The sequence below is a fragment of the Saccostrea echinata genome, unplaced genomic scaffold (assembly GCF_033153115.1).
Source record: "Saccostrea echinata isolate AGI-Se365-2 ecotype Australia unplaced genomic scaffold, CSIRO_AGI_Sech_v1 ptg000034l, whole genome shotgun sequence".
Taxonomy (NCBI): Eukaryota; Metazoa; Mollusca; class Bivalvia; order Ostreida; family Ostreidae; genus Saccostrea; species Saccostrea echinata.
Window position 1 is genome coordinate 2,056,840 of NW_026889783.1, and position 23,086 is coordinate 2,079,925.

Below are 23,086 nucleotides of genomic sequence, written 5' to 3' on the forward strand. Positions count from 1 at the left end.
CAAAACTGTAGGAGGAGTAGCATTTTGAATGTTTTTCACAAAAAATTCTATTTTTAGTAACCATGGCAACACTGTTCATCGAAATCAAAAACTGATACACAGAATTATGTATCTTAGTGTAGTCTACTTGTGTGCCAAGTTATATTGAAATCAGACCAAAACTGTAGGAGGAGTAGCATTTTGAAAAATTGTTTACAGACGGACGGACGGACAGACAGACAGACAGACGGACGGACGACGGACACCTTACTATCGCATAAGCTCTTCTGGTCTCTGACCAGTAGAGCTAAAAACAGAGAAGCTAACTTTCCCTGTCAACAGAAGTGCATGTCTTATGAAGTCACAATTGAATGCTACTCCCTTACTCATTTGCACTTCATGCATTAGAAAAAAGTGTAATGAAATCAGAATCTCAAGTAAACTTTTCCTCAACTATTTGCATCACAATCGAAAGATGCCTCGATCTTTTTCCTAGTGAAAGAAGTTAAAATTAGAGGAAACTAATTAACATTGAAGAAATAAATAAAAAATTTGATAATTTGTTGATGACGTTTCTGATTTATTGGAGATTCTACTACGGTTATCGCAAAGATCAAAGAGATACCATGACCTATTATTCGCCAATAAATCACTAACGGCATCAACAAATTATCAATAAATTTAAATTGGTTTCCTCTAATTTTGACTGCATTCACTACGAAAGGATAGAGATATTTCTTGATTGTGATGTAAATGGGTGGGAAATAATTTACTTTGAGTTCAGATTACATCAAAGTTTTTTATGTTTGAGATACAAATGAACGAGGAGTAGCAAACGATTGTGACGTCATAAGACACTTCTGATGACGTCCAAATCTAGTTTCTGCATTTCTCTATAGAGAAGTTTAAACATTCACTGTAGCAGAATAGAAATAATTCCCTCGTTGTCAGAATTGTTGGAGAATATACCCCTCAGTCTCAAGATATTGTTGGCAAATAAAAAAAAAAGTTATCAGGGTATATTCTCCTCCAATTCCTCCAATGTGAGAATTATTTCTTAAATAATGGGTGCAAATTTCATATAATATGACATCACAATGAAACAGCAAAACATCCACGGAACGCATCGCTCTATCTGCTTTTTTATCTGAGAAATGCTCTAAGGTCACTGCAAATTCCCAATGGGACTTGAGGAAGAGGAATTGGATAGAAAATATTTTTTCAGTGAGTAGATATCTGATTGTCCATCCCATTTGTTTTAGACCAGTGAGCTACAGATCTGCACCTAGGTCACTGGTAACACTCTTTATAATTTATAGTGTTTGGAGTTCATGATTGATGACAGAATGAGGCTTAAGGCTATGTCAAAAGTAAGCATTTATGTAGATAAATATGAATTATACAAAATAAATAAATAATAAATATTTACTGTACAAAAAATATTGTCCATAAAGGGATAACAAGTCAAATAAACTAAATATCTTCAGTTGAGTCAATCTGACGACTGTACAGAACCATCCATGGTGTCCTTGACAACTACAGGATATGTTTTTGAGTCGGTTGTAAAACACAAGGACCTCAGCAACTGCATGTAATCACTGAAAAAAAATCTTAAAATACACTGTAAAAGCAGAAATATTCGTGGGGGATTGAGTTTCGTTTATTTCGTTGTTAACAATTATCTACAAAATTAAAGCCCACACAAAATTTTTATTTGACTATACATGTACATGTATATTGAATATGGTTACTTTCAAAACAAAGTAATTAAATGCCCACGAAACTATTTTAGATGACAAATCAACGAAATTTCATCCCCACGAAAATTTGTGCTTTTACAGTAGTACTGGCAAGAGAGGAATAAAGAGAGAGAGAGAGAGTATAGCATATAATAATCAATGCTGCCATTACCCTGGGCTTAGATCAGGAGTCTCCATTAGATCTGTGATGTTGGAGAGGACAACCTCCTGGAGTTTATTAAGAAGTTGTTTGTACTGAAGCTGGAATACCAGCTGGAGGTAACGCTCTAACTGCCTGGGAGAGTGGTACTGTACTCGGTAATTTAGTGCAGGTAAGGTATATTTATCTGTAAATAATATAGGCTGTACTGGCTAAATGCTTGATTATTAAGTATTATTTAATATTTAGTTCTGTTGCTTTGGTACAGCATTGAATTGAACAAATTGTGAAATCAAAATAATATTGAAATATCTTATATCTATTAGGAATGAGAATTCCATCTAGAAACAACAAGAATATCTCCAAACTGCTGTTTCTGTTCGCTATGTAGATCTGAATATTGAGTAAATGATGCTTTTTTGTGAATGCAGCTTAATACTGTTTTGTCTAAGGTGAACAAGAGGACATCTACTGTTTAAAGGGAAATTTTTGTCCTGTCTTATTTTTGCCCTCCTAGCAAGAGGACAAATTTAAACAGTGTGAATTCAAAGAAGACAACATAATTTCTCTCACACAACTGTGTCTGGGCAAATATAAAACTGGGCAAAAAAATTTGTAAGTGTGAAAATGCAACAAAATAAATAAATAAATAAAATAACCTTGTATATAGTCTTGATAAAAGTCAAAATGTTACCTATATGCTCAGACCACATCATGGCTGACCTGCTGCGTGGGACTGAGGGACTTCTCTGAGGACGTACTTTGGGAAGATTCAGGTGACAGAGATCTGATGAGAAAGTCGAATGTATAGTGAATCAAACATTGTAAGCCATTGGTTTTTTTCTGTTTCTGCTCTTTGTAGGAGCTGTAGCAGATCTGAAATATGTTGCTTGCAATCACAGTGTGCTCCAAATACTGAGAACAAACATTCCTGACTTTGTAATGATTATTAATCCTAATTTAAGTAAATAAAGGTATGCCATTTTTTATACAGGGTGTGTTTATTCCTTAGGATAATGAAAATGCTGATTCCTATATCCCCCCAAGAAAAAGATTATTCATGATATGAAGGTAATTCATAACACTGGCTCAAGGTCATTCTGGCAAGTTTAAGGTCACTGGCAAAAAAAGTGTAAAATTCAAGTCAGGTGCACGATTTTCTAAAGGAGAAACCTTGGATGTTCATTGTTTTAAACTCAGATTACTTATAACCAAACGATGTGTCATTAATTTATTTTTTTTATCAAAAGTCATTTCTGCAAGTTCAAGGTCACTTTTAGAAAACTGTATATGGACACTTTAAAAAATTGCAGCAGGGGGTATAATTATGTGAACTCAATCACAGTTTCTCTAGGTTAAATCTGAACCAGAAGTCTCTGATGAGACTGTAGCTCTACTGGTTGTATTTATAAAGGAAGATAAAAGTAGCACTTGGACTTGAAACTTTGCAACAGCAATAAATAGAATAATGATCCTTGGTTTAGTCTCTTTTTGGCAAGATTTATTATTATATCAGACTAAAACTGTAGGAGGAGTAGCCTTTTAAAACAATTTTACTGAAATTTTGATTTAAGTAACCATGGCAACATCATTCAACAAAGTCAAAAAACAATAACACCAATTATGTATCTCTGTAGTCTACTTGTATGCTACATTATACTGAAATCAGACAAAAAGTGTAGGAGGAGTAGCGTTTTGAAAGTATTTCAAGAAAATTTCTATTTTTAGTAACCATGGCAACACTGTTCATCGAAATCAGAAACTGGTACAGAGAATTATGAATCTTAGTGTAGTTTACTTGTATGCTAAGTAATACTAAAATCAGACCAAAACTGTAGGGGTAGCATTTTGAAGGTATTTCAAGGAAATTTCTATTTTTAGTAACCAAGGCAACAATGTTCATCGAAATCAAAAACCGATACACAGAATTTTGTATCTTAGTGTAGTCTACTTGTTTGCCAAGTTATATTGAAATCAGACCAAAACTGTAAGAGGAGTAGCATTTTGAAAGTATTTCAGAAATTTCTATTTTTAGTTACCATGGCAACACCATTCATTGAAATCAAAAACCAATAAAGAGAATTATGTATCTTATTATAGTCTACTTGTGTGCCAAGTTATATTGAAATCAGATCAAAACTGTAGGAGGAGAAGCATTTTGAATGTTTTTCATAGAAATTTCTATTTTTAGTAATCATGGCGACACCGTTCATCAAAATCAAAAACCGATATACAGAATTATGCATCTAAGTATAGTCTACTTGTGTGCCAAGTTATATTGAAATCAGATCAAAACTGTAGGAGGAGTAGCATTTTGAATGTTTTTCACAGAAATTTCTATTTTTAGTAACCATGGCAACTCTGTTCATCGAAATCAAAAACCGATACACAGAATTATGTATCTTAGTACAGTCTACTTGTGTGCCAAGTTATATTGAAATCAGACCAAAACTGTAGGAGGAGTAGCATTTTGAATGTTTTTCACAGAAATTTCTATTTTTAGTAACCATGGCAACACCGTTCATCGAAATCAAAAACCGATACACAGAATTATGTATCTTAGTGTAGTGTACTTGTGTGCCAAGTTATATTGAAATCAGACCAAAACTGTAGGAGGAGTAGCATTTTGAATGTTTTTCACAGAAATTTCTATTTTTAGTAACCATGGCAACACCGTTCATCGAAATCAAAAACCGATACACAGAATTATGTATCTTAGTGTAGTGTACTTGTGTGCCAAGTTATATTGAAATCAGACCAAAACTGTAGGAGGAGTAGCATTTTGAATGTTTTTCACAGAAATTTCTATTTTTAGTAACCATGGCAACACCGTTCATTGAAATCAAAAACCGATACACAGAATTATGCATCTTAGTATAGTCTACTTGTGTGCCAAGTTATACTGAAATCAGATAAAAACTGTAGGAGGAGTAGCATTTTGAATGTTTTTCACAGAAATTTCTATTTTTAGTAACCATGGCAACACCGTTCATCGAAATCAAAAACTGATACACAGAATTATGTATCTTAGTGTAGTCTACTTCTGTGCCAAGTTATATTGAAATCAGACCAAAACTGTAGGAGGAGTAGCATTTTGAAAAATTGTTTACAGACGGACGGACAGACAGACAGACAGACAGACGGACGGACGACGGACACATTACTATCGCATAAGCTCTTCTGGTCTCTGACCAGTAGAGCTAAAAATGAGCCTGAAAACATTGAATAAGAAACATTTACACCCCCTGATGCAGTGACTTCCAATGCAATCATTTTTATTGATATATCATACCTGTATTCTGTAAGGACACTTCCTCTTGAAGTTGATAAAATCTTGTCAGAACTAATTCCAGCATGTTTTTTGTTCTTAGCACTTCAAATGCAGGAGTTTCATCTGAGATAGATTTATAATTCATGTTATTAAAGCTTGCACAGAAAGTACTCATGCTCTCTGACGATAAACAACACAGTTCATTAAATGCCTCATTTGAACTTCAACCAATATCAGAGTAATCTAATAGCTTTCTTTTTCTTTAGAAGATTTTTGAAAGATTTTTTTTTTCATATACATGTACAATGTACATCAAATTGAATTTATCTGATCACAGTTGATTGAAATCACAAAATAAAAAGATCCTCTGTCTTATTCAGAGCCAAATATCTTAAATCGCAATACTAAAAATTAAAAAATTATTTGTTATCAATGTAACCAGCGAAAAGGAAAAAAAAAGACAGACCAGGATTCAAACCAGGGCCCCCTGAATCAACAGTCAGGTGCTTTACCAACTAAGCTATCTGGCCACCAGCGACTGAACCTGCCTGACTAACACATTCCTCCCTCCTTAAAAGTCTTTGCCCCCAAAGATACCAATTCAGGCTTTTCCCTAGCAGGTCTTTCATCTGTAACTTCCTGGGTATGGTCATGGCACCAAATGATATTCTGTATACGGGGAAAATTTAGCCCCCATTTTATTTTCGCCCTTCTCCTAGGTGGGCGAATTTAAAACAGGGTGAATTCTAAGAACACAGTATAATTTCTTAAACAGAACTTTGACTGGGCAAATTTAAAACAGGGCAAAATTGTTTGCAAGTGTTGTGAAAGGGCGAAAATAACACGAAAATAACCCTGTATACAGTAACATGTGTGGCTGGACCATGATTCGAACCAGCTGGAGCCCTCTGAATCACTAGTCAGGTGCTCTACCAACTGAGCTACTTAACCGCCAGCATATGTTTGTGAAAAAAAAAAAATGATAGGAACTGCTATGCTGGCCTGCTGGACAATTGTCTGACTAACATTGGGTAGTTCTATTGTCACATCTCCATTAGCTAGTTCTGTTGTCAGACCTACCATCAGATAGTTCTGTTGTCACACCTACCATCAGATAGTTCTGTTGTCATCAGACCTACCATCAGATAGTTCTGTTGTCATCAGACCTACCATCAGATAGTTCTGTTGTAAGACCTACCAACAGATAGTTCTGTTGTAAGACAACCATCAGATAGTTCTGTTGTCATCAGACCTACCATCAGATAGTTCTGTTGTCATACCTACCATCAGATAGTTCTGTTGTCATACCTACCATCAGATAGATCTGTTGTCACACCTACCATCAGATAGTTCTGTTGTCATCAGACCTACTGTCAGATAGTTCTGTTGTCAGACAACCATCAGATAGTTCTGTTGTCATCAGACCTACCATCAGATTGTTCTGTTGTCATCAGACCTACCATCAGATAGTTCTGTTGTCATCAGACCTACCGTCAGATAGTTCTGTTGTCAGACAACCATCAGATAGTTCTGTTGTCATCAGACCTACCATCAGATTGTTCTGTTGTCATCAAACCTACCATCATATTGTTCTGTTGTCATCAGACCTACCATCAGATAGTTTTGTTGTCAGACCTACCATCAGATAGTTCTGTTGTCAGACCTACCATCAGACAGTTTTGTTGTCATCAGACCTACCATCAGATAGTTCTGTTGTCAGACCTACCATCAGATAGTTCTGTTGTCAACAGACCTACCATCAGATAGTTTTGTTGTCAGACCTACCATCAGACAGTTCTGTTGTCAGACCCTCCAGTGTCTTCTGTAGTTCCTCGTACTCTCGCTCCACTCTCTCCACTGTGAGAGTCACCTCGTAGCCAGAATCCAACTCAAACTGCAAGAATTTTAGTATTTTCTTTGATACCTTCACAAATCCACACCTGTGACACACTACAGTTAAATTCAATACATTGTAGCTATATACATATAGTTATTATCCAAATCTTTCTTAACAGAAACGAGGAAAATTTGAGAACAAAGATAAATCAAAATTTTGGCACACTTTCCTCTATCAGTCAAATCATTTCCAGTCTTACTAACTTGTCTTGAAGTGAGGATTTATCTTTTACTTGTATACCTACCAATTGTTCTACAGAGTCAATAAAATCTTGCCCTGACTTCCTAGAATCCACCTTTTTGGTCATTCTGTTGACGGACAATTTCTGTCTCAGTTTGTGATTCACAGAGACTAACTTCCTCAGTTTCCCTGGAATCTCAATATTATTTCTAAAAATGAACAAAAGATTCATTAATGCACATCATGCTTTCCATCCTCATACTTACAATAGTCAGGCACTAGTGTAGTATTTGCCATATACTATTGTTTAACTTTTATGTTCCTGCTTTCTTTACACAATATTTCATATTCTTGTAAAGTTTGAGTTGGACTAAGTAAAGCAAAAATAATTGACCTACCATCCACAACTCTTTAATATGGGTTTATAATTAGAGAAATGGTCTTCTCAGAAAAAAAAAATTTTAGTGACAGTTTGAATGAAATATAATCTCATATTTTAAGATGAAGTGTGTTTCTATTTTTTTTTTTTTTGCATTATAAAGTTCAAGGTGAAAGTTGAAAAAGGAACGAGAATTTGTTTCATTGTCACATTTTTTCCCCTTTTACTCATGGTATAAACAACAAATTAAGAGATTGGTTTATGATAATTTTCTGCATATTTAATGCTGAATTTATAGATTTATATCCACGTACACAATTTTTTCCAGAGAAAAAATAATTCTATTGAGAAAATCCTTTTTTCCAGAGCACCTTTCATTATAACTAATGACATATCTCCTTGGACATTTATGATAAAGATCTGAAGTAATATTGATTTTTGAGCTTTTATCTATTTTTAGTAGCAAAAAATACTGGAACAATGATGACATTTGATTCTACTTACCCATCTTTTAACAAAAGAAATCTGTTAACTGTATCATCATCTTTTTTATTTGTGTTTGTTGTTGGAATTGAATATTTAACACCAGGTGCTGTTTGTCCCTTTACAAGTACAGATGTCGAGTCAGCATGACTTGAGTGACTAGACTTGTTCTGACTTATAGGTGGTTTGTTGTGAGTAGGAGGTGACTCTGCTTTCTCTACATGTTCTTGAGTCATGTCCTCTGGTAATTTATCTTCCATCACAGAACAACTTTCATCTTGTTGATTCTTCACTTCTGTTTTCACAGTCTTGTTCTGTGCACTGAGACTCTCGCTGACCGACTTGATCTGGCCAGCAGTAGGTGCTCTCTTTAAGAGTGTTGTTCCACCTTTTGATACAAACTTCTTACTTCTTGTCCCCCTGATCATGGCCTCCTGGTTTGAGGATTTTTTAGGAAATGAAAGGCTTGGATTTGTTTGAAAAGGTGCCTTCACAGAATTTTTGTTGGATGACAAAGGTCTTTTAATTCCCACAGGTTTTCTGGTATCTGCAATTTGTGTAAGTCTTTGAGTAGTGAATTTTTTTTGTGTCTTCATTTTGCCATCATCTTTTTTCATGGAATTTATTCTTTCATTAGATGAGGTATCCTTTGCTTTCCCCCTTTCATCTGTTGTCAATTCTGTCTGTTGTGTTGATGCAGCCAATTTCCTACAGTAACTCTCTGGACAATCTTCAGCCTGTAAATGTATATTAAATATTATATATTTATTGACTGGGTTTGAGGGCAACATGCGTTTTGTCGCATCCAAGAAACAAACTTCTGCCTGAGGCCTAATAGCCTCAGGCAAACAGTTTGGTTTGAGGGGTCAACAAAATGCATTTTGCCTGAGAACACGGTCAATAAATGTTTTGTTATAACTTTTATTTATTTATTTTTTTTACATACATGTATGTCGAACACCAATGAATGCAAATGAGATTTAGCTGACCCTGCCCATTGTGTGATGTAAGCAGTCCAACATCTCATCGACAGGTCCAATATCTCACTCTGCGGTCAAACATCGATTTTTTTATGCCCGCTCAGTAAAACATTGGAAATGTTAGACTTTTATTAGTACTGATTTATATAGGAACACATTTTTAAAGGTATAACAATAAATGTTACTCTGTGAACTTGTTGTTATGGTTTTTTGTCTTAATTTCTAAAAATATCTTTTTTTTTCCAATTTGGTGCTTTTTTCTTTAAATTCTTCCAACACTTATTCAACCTGCATTTAATAGCTGGGAGCATTACATTGAATTATGTGGAACTCTTCTAAAATATAATTTACTTTTCATGGGCCTTAACAGTCACCTGAGTATAATGTAACGATCCATAAATTAAAACAAAATAAGCTGATAAATAAAGCTATGTTGCCCAAAAGTAAGAGAAATAGGATAATCAGGTACCAGCAAAATATTGATTTAGTACTCAATAACAAATCTTAAAGTTGATCTATTTATTTGACTATACTTTCCCCCATTTGTCACTATACACATGCAGATTAACAAAACAATACACTATTTATTAACACATTTTATTCCCCCTCGCCCTCTCTTGGTCTATGAAAGTACTTTTGTATTGAATATTATAAAAAATTTTGTATAATTCTGATATTAATTGACCTTTTAAGCTACATTATTTACAGTGATTAATTAACATATAGGTGAATAGTAAAGGGGAATAACTTCTTTCAGTAGAAATTAATAATTTGACCAAAAGGTAGAGAATTTCAAAATTTGGTAAAAACACCCCTGCTTATTATAACTTTATATACTCTATTAGCCTCCTAGATGCCCAGGAGCAGAGAAGATTTTCAAGGAAACAATCCATTTTCACTATAGATTCAATATAGTCCCACCCTTATAACAAAACCCCTGACCTAGGGGCCAAGACATTCACAATTTTGGAAGAGGCACTCTTGCTCATCATAACCATGCACTTAAAATGTTTCTTTAATAACAATGGGCATAGAAGAAGAATTTCAGAGAAACAATGCATTTCTAATATATATTCAAAATAGCCTCACCCTAACACCAAAATCCCTGACCTCGGTGGTTATGAATTTCAACTTTTTTGAAAAGATTTCCTTGCTTGTCATAACTATCCAATTAGTTTTTTCTGTGAAATACCTTGGGGCAGAGAAGAAGATTTTCAAAAAAAAAATGCATTTCCACTGGATATTGAATAGACCCCCCCCCCAAACATGAACCCCTGACCCTGGGGCCACAAATTTCACGATTATGGAAGAGGCATCCTTGATCACCATAACCATGCACTTAGTTTATCTACTAAATACCCAGAAGCAGAGAAGATTTTCAAAGAATGCAATTTCACTTTATAATCAATAAAGCCCTGCCCTAACACCAGAACCCCGACCCAGGGGCCAAGATATTCACAATTTTGGAAGAGGCGCTCTTGCTCATCATAACTTTATACTTGGTTTATCTGCAAAATACCTAGGAGCAGAGAGGAAGATTTTCAAAAAAATAATGCATTTTCACTATATGATCAATAGAGCCCCCCTCCCGCAGAACCCCCCAATCTGGGGTCACAAATTTCACAATTTTGAAAGAGGCACCCTTGATCATCATAACCATGCACCTAGTTTATCTGCTTTTTATGCAGGGGGAGAGAAGAAGATTTTTAAAGAATTTATTCATTTTCACTACATGATCAATAGAGCCCCGCCCTAACACCAGAACCCCTGCCTGAGAGGCCAAGATATTCACAATTTTAAAAGAGGAAACCTTCTTCATCATAACTATGTACTTAGTACATTGGCCTAATGCCCAGGAGCAGTGGAGAAGATTTTCAAAGAATTAATGCATTTTCACTTCATAATCATTAGAGCTCCATCCTAACATCACAACCCCTGGCCCAGGCGCCATGAAATTCACAATTTTGGAAAAGGTATCCTTCCTCATCATAACTATGCATTTAGTTTGTTTGCTTAATACCCAGGAGTAAAGGAGAGGATTTTAAGAAATAATGCATTTTCACTATATATTCAACAGAGCCCCACCCTAGCACCAGAACCCCTGACCATGGGGCCATTAATTTTTGTGGTTTTTTGCCTCACCCCTCAGGCCCCAGGGGGGCAGGGATCATGAAATTCACAATTTTTGTTCCCCTTTACCCATAGATACTATATGCCAAAATTGGTTGAAATTGGTTGAGCTGTTTCAGAGAAGCTGAAAATGTTCAAATATTAACGCACAATGCATGACGATGGACAAAAACAGATAGCAAAAAGTCACCTGAGTAAACACAGGTAACCTAATAATTTAATTCTTTTTTTCATGCACCATTTGATTGGATAGAAAAATTATAATTTAACTTTTCATAATATAATAAATAATTAAATTCTTGTTTTATGCATTTTTATGCACCATATGATTGGATAAACTAGAAATATGTCCATAGGACATGAATGCCCCGCCGAGGGCAGAGTTTTTGAAATCCACTGGTCCCACCGGCAAAACTGGTAAATATTTCAAAAGTCTGGTAATTTTCTTCATATAATCGGTCCGAGCAACCGGTAAAAAATATTTCAACCTTTCCGGAATTTTAACCTCTTAACCTGTGGATGTTTTAGTTTATTTGTGAGATGGTCAAAACGATTGAATCTGTGTGTACGATAGAATAAACTCAAAAGCTTTTAGGACAGTTAGTTTTTCACACAATGGCAGCGCCATGGCCTAATAAATTTAGTAAAAGAAAATCTGACCCAATCAAATTACCCATGGGTGAATTTTTTTCCGCCATATCTGTGTTTGTTCAATCAGCTGATTCAATTATACAAAAAAATGTTAATTGTAGCTTTATTTGGGATATAACATTTGTCAACATAATAATGATTTCCCTTAAATATAAAGAGTAATCATTATTATTACATCAAGCATTTCCCCAACAACATTTAGAAGTTCATTTTCTGTGCTAGACAGCCATGTTTGGTGTCCATTGTAAATATCACACCTAGTTAATTCAGTCCGGGGATGTTTAATCCTCTTATTCATTAGCAAACAAAATTAAAAAATAAAAAATCTCAACCTACCAACCCTTGATTTTCTTTAATGTTACAGGAAACAAACACAATTTCTTAAGGCCTAACTGGAATTAAAACAATTTCTCAGGTTTTTTTTAGGTCACCTGAGTCACTCAGGTGACCTATTGCTATCCGTTTTTGTCCGTCGTCTAAGTCATCCGTCGTGCATTAACTTTTGAAAATTTTCAACTTCTTCTCTAACTGGAATTAAAACAATTTCTCAGGGGTTTTTTAGGTCACTCGGGCTACATTTATTAATCACTCAGGTGACCTATTGCTATCCGTTTTTGTCCGTCGTCGTTCGTCGTCCGTCGTGCGTTAACTTTTGAACATTTTCAACTTCTTCTCTAGAACCGCTCAACCAATTTCAACCAATTTTGGCATATAGCTTCTTTGGGTGAAGGGGACCACAAATTGTGAATTTCATGGTCCCTGACCCCTGGGGCCCCAGGGGTGGGGCTAAAACCACCAAAATTGATGCAATCTTTAAAAATCTTCTTCTTTATTCCTGGACATCAAGCAGTCAAACTGTTGGCATGATTGTAATAAGCATTGGGCCCTCTACTTAAATTGTGAAATTCATGGCTCTAGGGTCAGGGCTCTATTGATTATATAGTGAAAATGCATTAATTCTTTGAAAATCTTCTTCTCTTCTCCTGGGTATTATTTAAACAAACTAAGTGCATGGTTATGACAAACATTGATGCCTTTTCCAAAATTGTGAAATTCATGGCCCCTGGGTCAGGGGTTCTGGTGTTGTGGGGGGGGGGGCTCTATTGATTATATAGTGAAAATGCATTAATTCTTTAAAAAAATCTTCTTCTCTGCTCCTGGATATTATTTAAACAAACTAAGTGCATGGTTATGACAAGCATTGATGCCTTTTCCAAAATTGTGAAATTCATGGCCCCTGGGTCAGGGGTTCTGGTGTTGGGGGGGGGGGGGGGGCCCTATTGATTATATATAGTGAAAATGCATTAATTCTTTGAAAATCTTCTTCTCTTCTCCTGGGTATTATTTTAACAAACTAAGTGCATGGTAAAGGTGCACAAGGATGCCTTTTCCAAAATTGTGAAATTCATGGTCCCTGGGTCAGGGGTTCTGGTGTTAGGGGAGGGGGCTCTATTGATTATATAGTGAAAATGCATTAATCTTTGAAAATATTCTTCTCTGCTCCTGGATATTATTTAAACAAACTAAGTGCATGGTTGTGATGCACAAGGATTCCTTTTTCAAAATTGTGAAATTTATGGCCCCAGGGTTAGGGAGGGGGGGGGGGGGCTCTATTGATTATATAGTGAAAAAGCATTAATTCTTTGAACATCTTCTTTTTTGCTCTTGGTTATAAAGTAAATTAAGTGTGTAGTTTTGATGAACAAGAGTGCTTCTTCATGAATCATGACCTCTAAGTCAGATGTTCTGGTGTACGGATGGGACTCTATTGATAATATAGTGAAAATGCATTAATTCTGTTAAATAATCCTCTCTGCTCCTTAGTGTTGAGCAGATAAATAAAGTGCATAGTTATGATGAACAATTGTGCTTCTTACAAAAAGTGCATGGTTATGACAAGCATTGATGCCTTTTCCAAAATTGTGAAATTCATGGCCCCTGGGTCAGGGGTTCTGGTGTGGGGGGGGGGGGGGCTCTATTGATTATATAGTGAAAATGCATTAATTCTTTGAAAATCTTCTTCTCTTCTCCTGGGTATTATTTAAACAAACTAAGTGCATGGTAAAGGTGCACAAGGATGCCTTTTCCAAAATTGTGAAATTCATGGTCCCTGGGTCAGGGGTTCTGGTGTTAGGGGAGGGGGCTCTATTGATTATATAGTGAAAATGCATTCATTCTTTAAAAAAATCTTCTTCTCTGCTCCTGGATATTATTTAAACAAACTAAGTGCATGGTAATGATGCACAAGGATTCCTTTTTCAAAATTGTGAAATTTATGGCCCCTGGGTTAGGGAGGGGGGGGGGGCTCTATTGATTATATAGTGAAAAAGCATTAATTCTTTGAAAATCTTCTTTTCTGCTCCTGGTTATAAAGTAAACTAAGTGTGTAGTTATGACGAACAAGAGTGCTTCTTCATGAATCATGACCTCTAAGTCAGATGTTCTGGTGTACGGATGGGACTCTATTGATAATATAGTGAAAATGCATTAATTTTGTTAAATAATCCTGTCTGCTCCTTAGTGTTGAGCAGATAAATAAAGTGCATAGTTATGATGAACAATTGTGCTTCTTACAAAATGTTAAAACTTGTGGTCTTCAGGTTTTGGTGTTTCTCGGGGGGGGGGGGGGGGGGGGGGGGCTTACATTTATTAATAAAATAAAAATCTGTTAATTCTTTGAAAATATTCAGCTAAGTGCATAGTTATGATGATGAGGGTACCTCTACCAAATTTATGAATTTCATGACCCTGGGACATGGGTTTAAGTGTTAGGGTAGGGGTGTGTTAAATCTGTAGTGAAAATGCATTATTTCTTTGAAAATCTTCTCTGCTCCTTGGCATATCGAAGGCAAATAGAATTAAAGTTTTATTAAGCAAGGATATTTTTACCAGATTTTTGAACATCAGGACCATTTGGTCAAGTTTTCTGGTCCTAGTCAGGGCTCTATTAATTTGTATTCAACTGAGAGAAGTTATTCCCTTGGCCATTTACTTTTGATAATTAATCACTGTAAATAATGTATTTGAAAGTTAATAGAATAAGAGAATTATGCAAAAAAATTATTGAATAATACAAAAAGTACTTTCATAGTTGTAATGATCAGATAGACAAATAATTAATAGATAAAAATGAGACAAAAATAACTTATTAAATGTTCTTCAAAGACCAAGAGAGGCAAATGTGAGAGGTCACAATGTGGGGTTAAAAGTAGTACAGAGGAACTATTAGTTTGTTAATAGTCTGCATGGTGATAGTGCTAAATAGGGGATAAATTAGAATTTAATGTATGAGTTGTTACTGAATACTAGACTAATTATTTCATTGATTCTGATCATCCTATTTCTCTTGCTTTTGGGCAACAAAGCTTCATCTGTCAGTTTACTTTATACTCTATGGATCTTCTAAATTGTTGTATTATACTCAGGTGACCCTTAAGGCCCCTGGGCCTCTTGTTTTTTTTTTAAGTATCTCGATATGTGTGCTGATGGACCAGTGAATATTTGTGTGGACCAGTGAATTTCACTAAATCACTGGTCCACTTGACCAGTGAATATTTCTTTATTTCAAAAACTCTGCGAGGTTATATTAGTAATGCAACATGAAAATTTGTATTAGTGTATAATATTTGACAAGAATATCTTGAATAGCTCCTTTAATATTGAAATTGAAATCTAAAAAGTTGGATATAGATGATAAATTCTTGCCAAATGATATATAAGTGCATAAACTTACATAAATATATCTTAAATGGTTTCTTTAAAATTAAGCAAAATGCAAATCTAAAAAAAAAAGAGGTCAAGGCCACAGGGAAGTTCAAGGTTAAAAGTTTTTGATGCAGTTGAATACTTCTCATTAATACATATCAGCATATTTAAGTTTGATAAAAATATTTTGAATGGTTTATTTAAAACTGAAATAAACACTAATTTAAAATAAATGAAGTTAAGGTCAAAGGAAAGGTCAAGGACAAAAAATGTTGATGCAGTTAAAAAGGTTCATCAGTATGTATTAGCATATGAAGTTTGATAAAAATATTATGAATGTTTTCTTTAAAACTGAGTTAAACACAAATTGAGAAAAGTGAGGTCAAGGTCAAATGAAAGGTCAAGGTCAAAAAATATTGATGCAGTTGAATAGCTTACATAAGTGTGTTTCAGCATATGAAGTTTGACATTAATTTAAGAAAAGTGAGGTCAAAGTCAAAGGAATGGTCAAGATCAAAAAATGTTGATGCAGTTGAATAGCTTACATCCGTATGTATCAACATATGAAGTTTGATTACAATATCTTGAATGGTATCTTTAAAACTGAGCTAAACACTAATTTAAGAAAAGTGAGGTCAAGGTCAAAGGAAAGGTCAAGGTCAAAAAATGTTGATGCAGTTGAATAGCTTACATCAGTATGTATCAACATATGAAGTTTGATTACACTACCTTGAATGGTATCTTTAAAACTGAGCTAAACACTAATTTAAGAAAAGTGAGGTCAAGGTCAAATGAAAGGTCAAGGTCAAAAAATGCTGATGCAGTTGCATAGCTCTCATCAATATCTATCAGCATATGAAGTTTGATAAAAATATCTTGGATAGTTTCTTTGAAACTGAGGTTTGAACAGAGCTAAACGCAAAGTGTGACGGAAAGACGGACTGAAAACGGACATGATAAACACTATATGCCACGGCCATATTCATGGCGGGGCATAAAAATTCAATTCATATTGTATAACCAACCTGTGTTGCCTATGTCACAATATGACATATCAATCCTCTTGACATTACTCTTAAATTTTGTACAATTTGAAGGCATTTTTTAGGTAAATTTTCTTTCTGAATGATAGAGAGATTAAATTATAAAGAATAAATTCAAAAGCTACCAAAGTTATACATGAAACAGTTTACCCTTTTAAGTCACCTGAGTGACTCAGATGACCTATTGCTATCTATTTTTGTCTGTCTTCATTTGCCGTGTGAATTTCATGGTCCCTGCCTCCCAAAGACCTTAAGGGTGGGGCAAAAACTATCAAAATTAATGCAATGTTTAAAAATCTTCTTTACTCCTAAACATCACGCAGTCAAACTGATGGCATGATTGTAATATGCATTGTGACCTCTATTTAAGTCATAAAATTCATGACCCAGGGTTGGGGTTCTGGAGTAAGGGCAGAGCTCTATAGATCATATAGTAAAAATGCATAAATTCTTCAAAAATCTTCTTCTCTTCCCCTGTATATTTAAAGACAAACTAGGTGCATATATAAGATAAGCAAGGGTGCCTCTTCCAAAATTGTGAAATTCATGGCCCCTGGGTCAGGGGTTCTTTTATTAAGGCAGGATCTATTAATGCATGAAAATCTTTCGCATTCCTGGCTATGAAGAATACTAACTAAGTACATGGTTATAATGAACAAGGGTGTATTTTCCAAAATTCATGGTCCCTGGGTCAGGGGTTCTGGAGTTAAGGTGAAGCTCTATTGGCAATATAGTGAAAATGCATTAATTAATTCTTTAAACATTTTCTCTACTCCTGGATATTTAGCAGATAAATTAAGTGCATGGTCATGATGAGCAATAGTGCCTCTTCCAAAACTTTGAATTCTATGGCCCCTGGGTCAGGGGTTCTTGTGTTAGGTGGGGTTCTATTGATTATATAGTAAAAATGCATTAATTCTTTAGAAATATTCTTCTCTGATCCTGGGTATTTAGCAATCACACTAAGTACATAGATATGATGAGCAAGGATGCCTCTTCCAAAGTATGGAATATATGGCCCCTGGGTCAGGGTTCTGGTGTTAGGGCAGAGCTTTTGATCATACATGTACATATGAAAATTCATTAATTCTTTAAAAAATATTCTTCTCTGATACTTGGTGTTTAGCAAACATGGTAAGTGCATAGTTATAATGAGCAAGGGTGCCTCTTCCAAAGTTATGAAATTCGTGGTCCTTGGGTCAGGGGTTCTGGTATTAAGACAGAGCTTTTGATTAAATAGTGAAAAATGCATTAATTCTTTAAAATTCTTCTTCTCTGATCCTGAGTATTTAGCAAACAGACTTAGTGCATAATTATGATGAGCAAGTGTGCCTCTACCAAAATTGTGAAATTCAAGCCCCTTCAGTAGGTCAAGGGTTCCAGTGTTAAGGCAGGAACCTATTGATTATAATAGTGGAAATGCATGAATTCTTCCAAAATCTTCTTCTCTGATCCTGGGCAACAGATTACAATTAAAGCTGTAAAGAGTAAGGGTGTTTTTATCAGATTTGTGAAATTCAGGACCACTGGCTTAGGTGTTCTGATACTGGGCAGGGCTCTATTGATCTTGCAGGGAAATTTGTTCACCACTTCGAAAAGTTATTCCCCTTTGCTATTCACCTATGATAATTAATCACTGTGAATAATGCAACTGATAGGTCAATTGAATATAAGAATTATACAAGAATTTTTAATGTATTATGCAAAAAGTACTTTCATGGTTTTTAATGGTCAGGTAGACTTGTGAATAATAGATACCGGTAAATAAGAATTTCTCTTTGGATATTAAATGTTCTTCAAAGTTCAAGAGAGGCCAAAGTTGGAGGGAGCTGTATATGCTTAAGAACTGTGGTTTTGTTTAGTGTGCATGGTGATAGTGACAAATGGGAGTGTATTAGCACTGGCAAGTACAAGAAAGTAAATAGATCTACTTTATGACTTGTTACTAAGTACTAGATTTTTTTTTGTTTATACTTCTACAGATCCTTTAGATTGTCTTATTATACTCAGGTAACCACTTAGGCCCTCGGGCCTCTTGTTCATATATGGCTTCATTGTTTTTAAAGTGATATATGCCCATATCAAGGTTATACAGTGTAAATTGCATAGCTTTAAAATCCATTCCTTAAATTAAAAAAAGAAGTCTGTTATTTGAATTAAAACAACCACGACTGCGCTAACTTTTTACATAAATTAGTGTTCTGTCAAAATAACCTGCCTTTTTCTGTAAATTTCTTGCTTTTTCAGCCTTAACAAGTATCTTCTCCATGGCATTGATTGCTTCTCTTTCATCCTGTGTTAAGGTTTCTGAAATTTGATCATCTATAAATCTAATACAAATTCAACAAACTTAAGAAAAAAAATATAAAGCCCACGTACATCTTCTTGGTTTTATAACAAACACCAATACTTTTTCCTGTAAATATGCTCTTACATATGAATATTCAATATATGTGTCAAGGTGACATGAATATCCCCACCGACATGCAAATTTTAAATATGTGAAAGTCCAAGAGTGAGAAAATAACAATTTGGTGGAAATGGCACAAAAATAAAATACACTGCTGCTTTTATTTTCTGGAATCCATTGCCTATACATGTACTACAACATACTTAAACTGTGTGAAATGGTGGTAATTTACTTTCAAAATAATAAAAAGGTCCAAAAACATTAATTAATTCAATATTTTGAAAGACTAAGGGCCATAACATTTGTAAAATGGGTTAATCAATATGAAACTCATATTTGATCTGTAAGTCATCAATACATGGAGACAAACCTACAAGCACAACAAAATTACTACTGGTGTGTACTTGGTGTATCTTAGAATAGTGTACTTGTGTACCAAGTCTTATTGAATTTGGACTAAAATTGAAAGCATTCTGAAAGAATTTCAAAGAAATGTCAATTTTAAGTAATCATGGCAACACTGTTTGTAAAAATCAAAAAACCATCTTAGAGAATTATGTATCTTAGTATAGTGTACATGTGTATCAAGTCTTATTAAAATTGGACCAAAACTGTAGGAGGAGTAGCATTTTGAAAGAATTTCATAGAAATTTTGATTTTTAGTAATCATTACAACACAGTTTGTTGAAATCAAAAACCAATATAAAGATTAATGTAACTTAATATATTGTACTTGTGTACCAAATCTTACTGAAATTAGAACAAAGCTTAAGGAGGAGCATTTTGAATTTCAAAGAAATTTCTTTTTTAGTAACCATGGTAACATTATTCGTCAAAATCAAAAATGTGCCCATAAAGTTATGTAGTATATTGTACTTGTGTACAAAATCTGATTGAAATTGGATCAAAACTGTAGGAGGAGTAGCGTTTTAAAAGAAATCCAAAGAAATTTCTATTTTTAGTAATCATGGCAACACTGTTCATTGAAATCAAAAACCCATAAAAAGAATTTGTATCTTAGTATATTGTACATGTGTACCAAGTCTTGTTGAAATTGGACCAAAATTGTAGGAGGAGTAATGTTTTGAAAGAATTTCAAAAAAATGTTCGATTTTTAGTAACCATGGCAACATGGTTTGTCCAAATCAAAAACTGACCAGTAGAATCATCTCATTATCTACAAACATAGAAAAAGGTCTGGAAAACAGTGATGTTTTTTAGATGCCTTCAAAGTCTATGTGCCATAACTTGAGTAAAAATGGTTCAATCAAGAGAGATACTAAATATCTACTCATTATCTTTGAGCATAGCAAAATAAGTCCAGAAAACAGTGAATTATTAAAAATTTTCCAAGTCTAAGGGTCATAACTTTTGTAAATATGGATCAATCATCACGGAATTTGAACTTGATCTGCAAACATCAATATCAAGAGACATGCACATCAAAAATCAACTAGAGGCTTAGTAAAAAAAAGTCTGGAAAACAAACTTGACAAAATGACAATGACGGAATGACAGAATGACAACAGGAAAAGGGTCACACTATATGCCCTGGCCATTTCATAGCGGGGGCATAAAAAAAACAGTGATGTTTTATTTTTTCTTGCATGCAAATGTCCTTTCAAACCTTTAGGATCTTCTCCAGATTTTACATTGTTAAGCTGTGTCATATCTATCTTCTTTTCGTCAAATGAATCTTTACCATTGCTAGGCCTGGAAAATTATTTAGGATGCAACACTGATTTTCATGTAAACATAAACAAAACTTTTGAAATTTGCCAAAAATAAAAAAAATTACCATGGCTTGAAGAGAAGCTGCAACTGGAAACAATCATATTCAGTTGCTTTTATCTTCTTCTCAACATCCCTATATAATTCAGCCAAATATTGAAATGCACTGAAAAAATATAAATTGTGCATATCAGGATATTCAGTAGTATTAAATTTATACTGAGTGTACCTAGAGATAATGATTCCTTTTAACAATTTTTTTCTGTGTGTTGCCAATGAAGCAAAACAAAAAGAGGCAGATAATTCTAATAATTCGCTCTGTTTTTCTGGATTGAAACTATATGGAACATATTCTGACTATGGGTAGAATTTGTCTTAAGGTGTAATATTCCTCTGATAAGAAAGATAACTTTCCAAGGAAATTATTCCAAGTAATGCAATGAATTTTCTTACCAGACTTTAATAATGAGGACCATCATATAGTCAACTCATTCGAATCTGAACTATGTTACAAATATTGATTTCTATTTTCTATTGCCAACATTTTTATTAATTACTTATAATAGTTTACCTAAAACATTTATACTCAGTTCCTTTAAACTGTTAAAACTGAGATATTTCTATCTCTTCAAATATAATTTTTTTAATTGTTATAAAAATTTCAGATGCAGAATTTTTTTTATACTCAATTAGTTAATATTTCTTTTCACTAAAAAATATTTTGAATAATGATAACTTCTGTAGATGGAAAGATAACACTTGTAGATGGATGCATTTTATTTTACAAGCACAGAAAACAATGTGATATTCTGATTTAAAAAGCAATGCGTCATTACGTTTTCTAATGTGAATTAGGTAGGTAGGAGAGTAAATATTATTTTCATATATACCTCATATTTTTAATTTTATGTTGAGATAAAAAATTATTTATCTTTTTATTCACCATATCATATTTTCTTCTTATCATGATTATAGACATAATATTCATCTCTGAAAAAGTAAGCAATGCTTCATACTTCAAACTATTTTCCATTTTAATCTAATGCTATTGTTGTTGATGAAAATCAATGTTGGGAATTTTAAAAAAGAATTGGTGAAATTGGAGCAGAGGGATATTTCACTTTTAGACACAGATTATTCTAACTAGTGTAACCTAAAATAACATTGGACACTCCTACGCCATTTCAATTCCCTGGAAACAGAAGACCCTCCTTGAATGATAGGAAAAGTCATAAACGGGAAGAAAAAAGTTAGGCCATGAAAAACTGTGCCAGTGGTGATAATTTTCTTAAGATACGCTAATCCATTCCATCATAAGAAGATAAATGTCAGACACCTCAGCCCAATGACACCTCGGTCCATGGACATTAGGCCCAATGACACCTCAGCTCAGACTGATTGTCCCAAGGTTTAAGACAGTTCAGCCCATATATTAGACACCTCAGCCCAAGCAAAATTTCATAAGGAAATATATTGTACATTTCCAATTTGTGACTTGAATAAGATATTGACTGAAAAAACTAAATGAATAAACGATGAAGATTTTTTCGTAATTATTTAAAGACCGTCCATGAGCCTAGGCAAAAAGAAAATTTGGACTTCCTGGACTTAGCATGTTGATCCAAATGAATTTTTGTTGCAGTAACCTCTGGACCCACAATCCTTTGCGAATTGCATCTCGCCACAAACTAAGTTCTCGCAGTAACAGTGAAAGTTCAACTCCCTCTCCCTCCCCCCAAAATAAACTCATCTTGATTTAATGGATATTGCAGATAAATAGTAGATTAAACGTATTGTTAAAATTTGCACTTTTCAGACTTCGTTATGGTAATGCAACTAACATACAACATCATGTGACATCAAAGTCTACATTCCAAATGTCACGAGCAGTTTGAAGAGGCAGATCTAATGCTCACCCTAATGGTCGCACCGTCAACATTTTAAATTTTGTTTGGGCCGAGGTGTCTGTTATATGGGCCGACATATCAATAGTCTTGGGCCGACCAGACTGTTAGGGCCGAATTGTCATGCGTGACGGGCCGAGGTGTCGTTGGGCTGAGACGTCTGACAGATATGGAATTTTTGACACACATTCGGAAATATAAATTTTCATCGTCGAATATAATGTTAAAATAAAATGATATAAAAAAAGTTGATATGATAAGTAACAAAATAAGCATTTTGGCGCACGTGCTTACTTTTCAGTTGATGATAAACAAAGTAAATCTATGGAAGCCGCCATTTTGAAAGGAGAAAATGCTCTGTTAATCCGTACATATTAATTTCGAGTATTTTTTAAAGGTTATTTGCCTTTTGAAATAATCGATGTGGAGATTCTTGTGAGGATA

General features: G+C 34.3%; 1 protein-coding gene across 1 annotated transcript; it reads right to left on the reverse strand.

Moving 5' to 3' along the window:
- Positions 1-1,416: 1,416 nt before the first annotated feature.
- On the reverse strand, positions 1,417-23,065 carry LOC133199552 (uncharacterized). Its single transcript, XM_061335369.1, has 11 exons — positions 22,937-23,065; positions 20,806-20,904; positions 20,635-20,720; positions 18,816-18,904; positions 8,110-8,825; positions 7,291-7,435; positions 6,935-7,043; positions 5,171-5,272; positions 2,573-2,665; positions 1,891-2,065; positions 1,417-1,577 (listed from the first exon to the last, which is right to left on the reverse strand). The coding sequence occupies exons 1-11, from the start codon at positions 22,978-22,980 to the stop codon at positions 1,472-1,474; spliced, it is 1,764 nt and encodes a 587-aa protein (XP_061191353.1). The 5' UTR covers positions 22,981-23,065; the 3' UTR covers positions 1,417-1,471.
- Between the last annotated feature and the right edge of the window lie 21 nt (positions 23,066-23,086).

Coding starts and splice junctions, on each gene's coding strand:
- LOC133199552 (XM_061335369.1), bottom strand. CDS start 22,980: ATGGCGGCTTCCATAGATTTACTTTGTTTATCATCAACTGAAAA. Junction 8,826..18,815: donor CAAGAAATTTACAGAAAAAG/GCAGGTTATTTT, acceptor ATACATTTACAG/GCTGAAGATTGTCCAGAGAG. Junction 7,436..8,109: donor TTTCTTTTGTTAAAAGATGG/GTAAGTAGAATC, acceptor GTTCATTTTTAG/AAATAATATTGAGATTCCAG.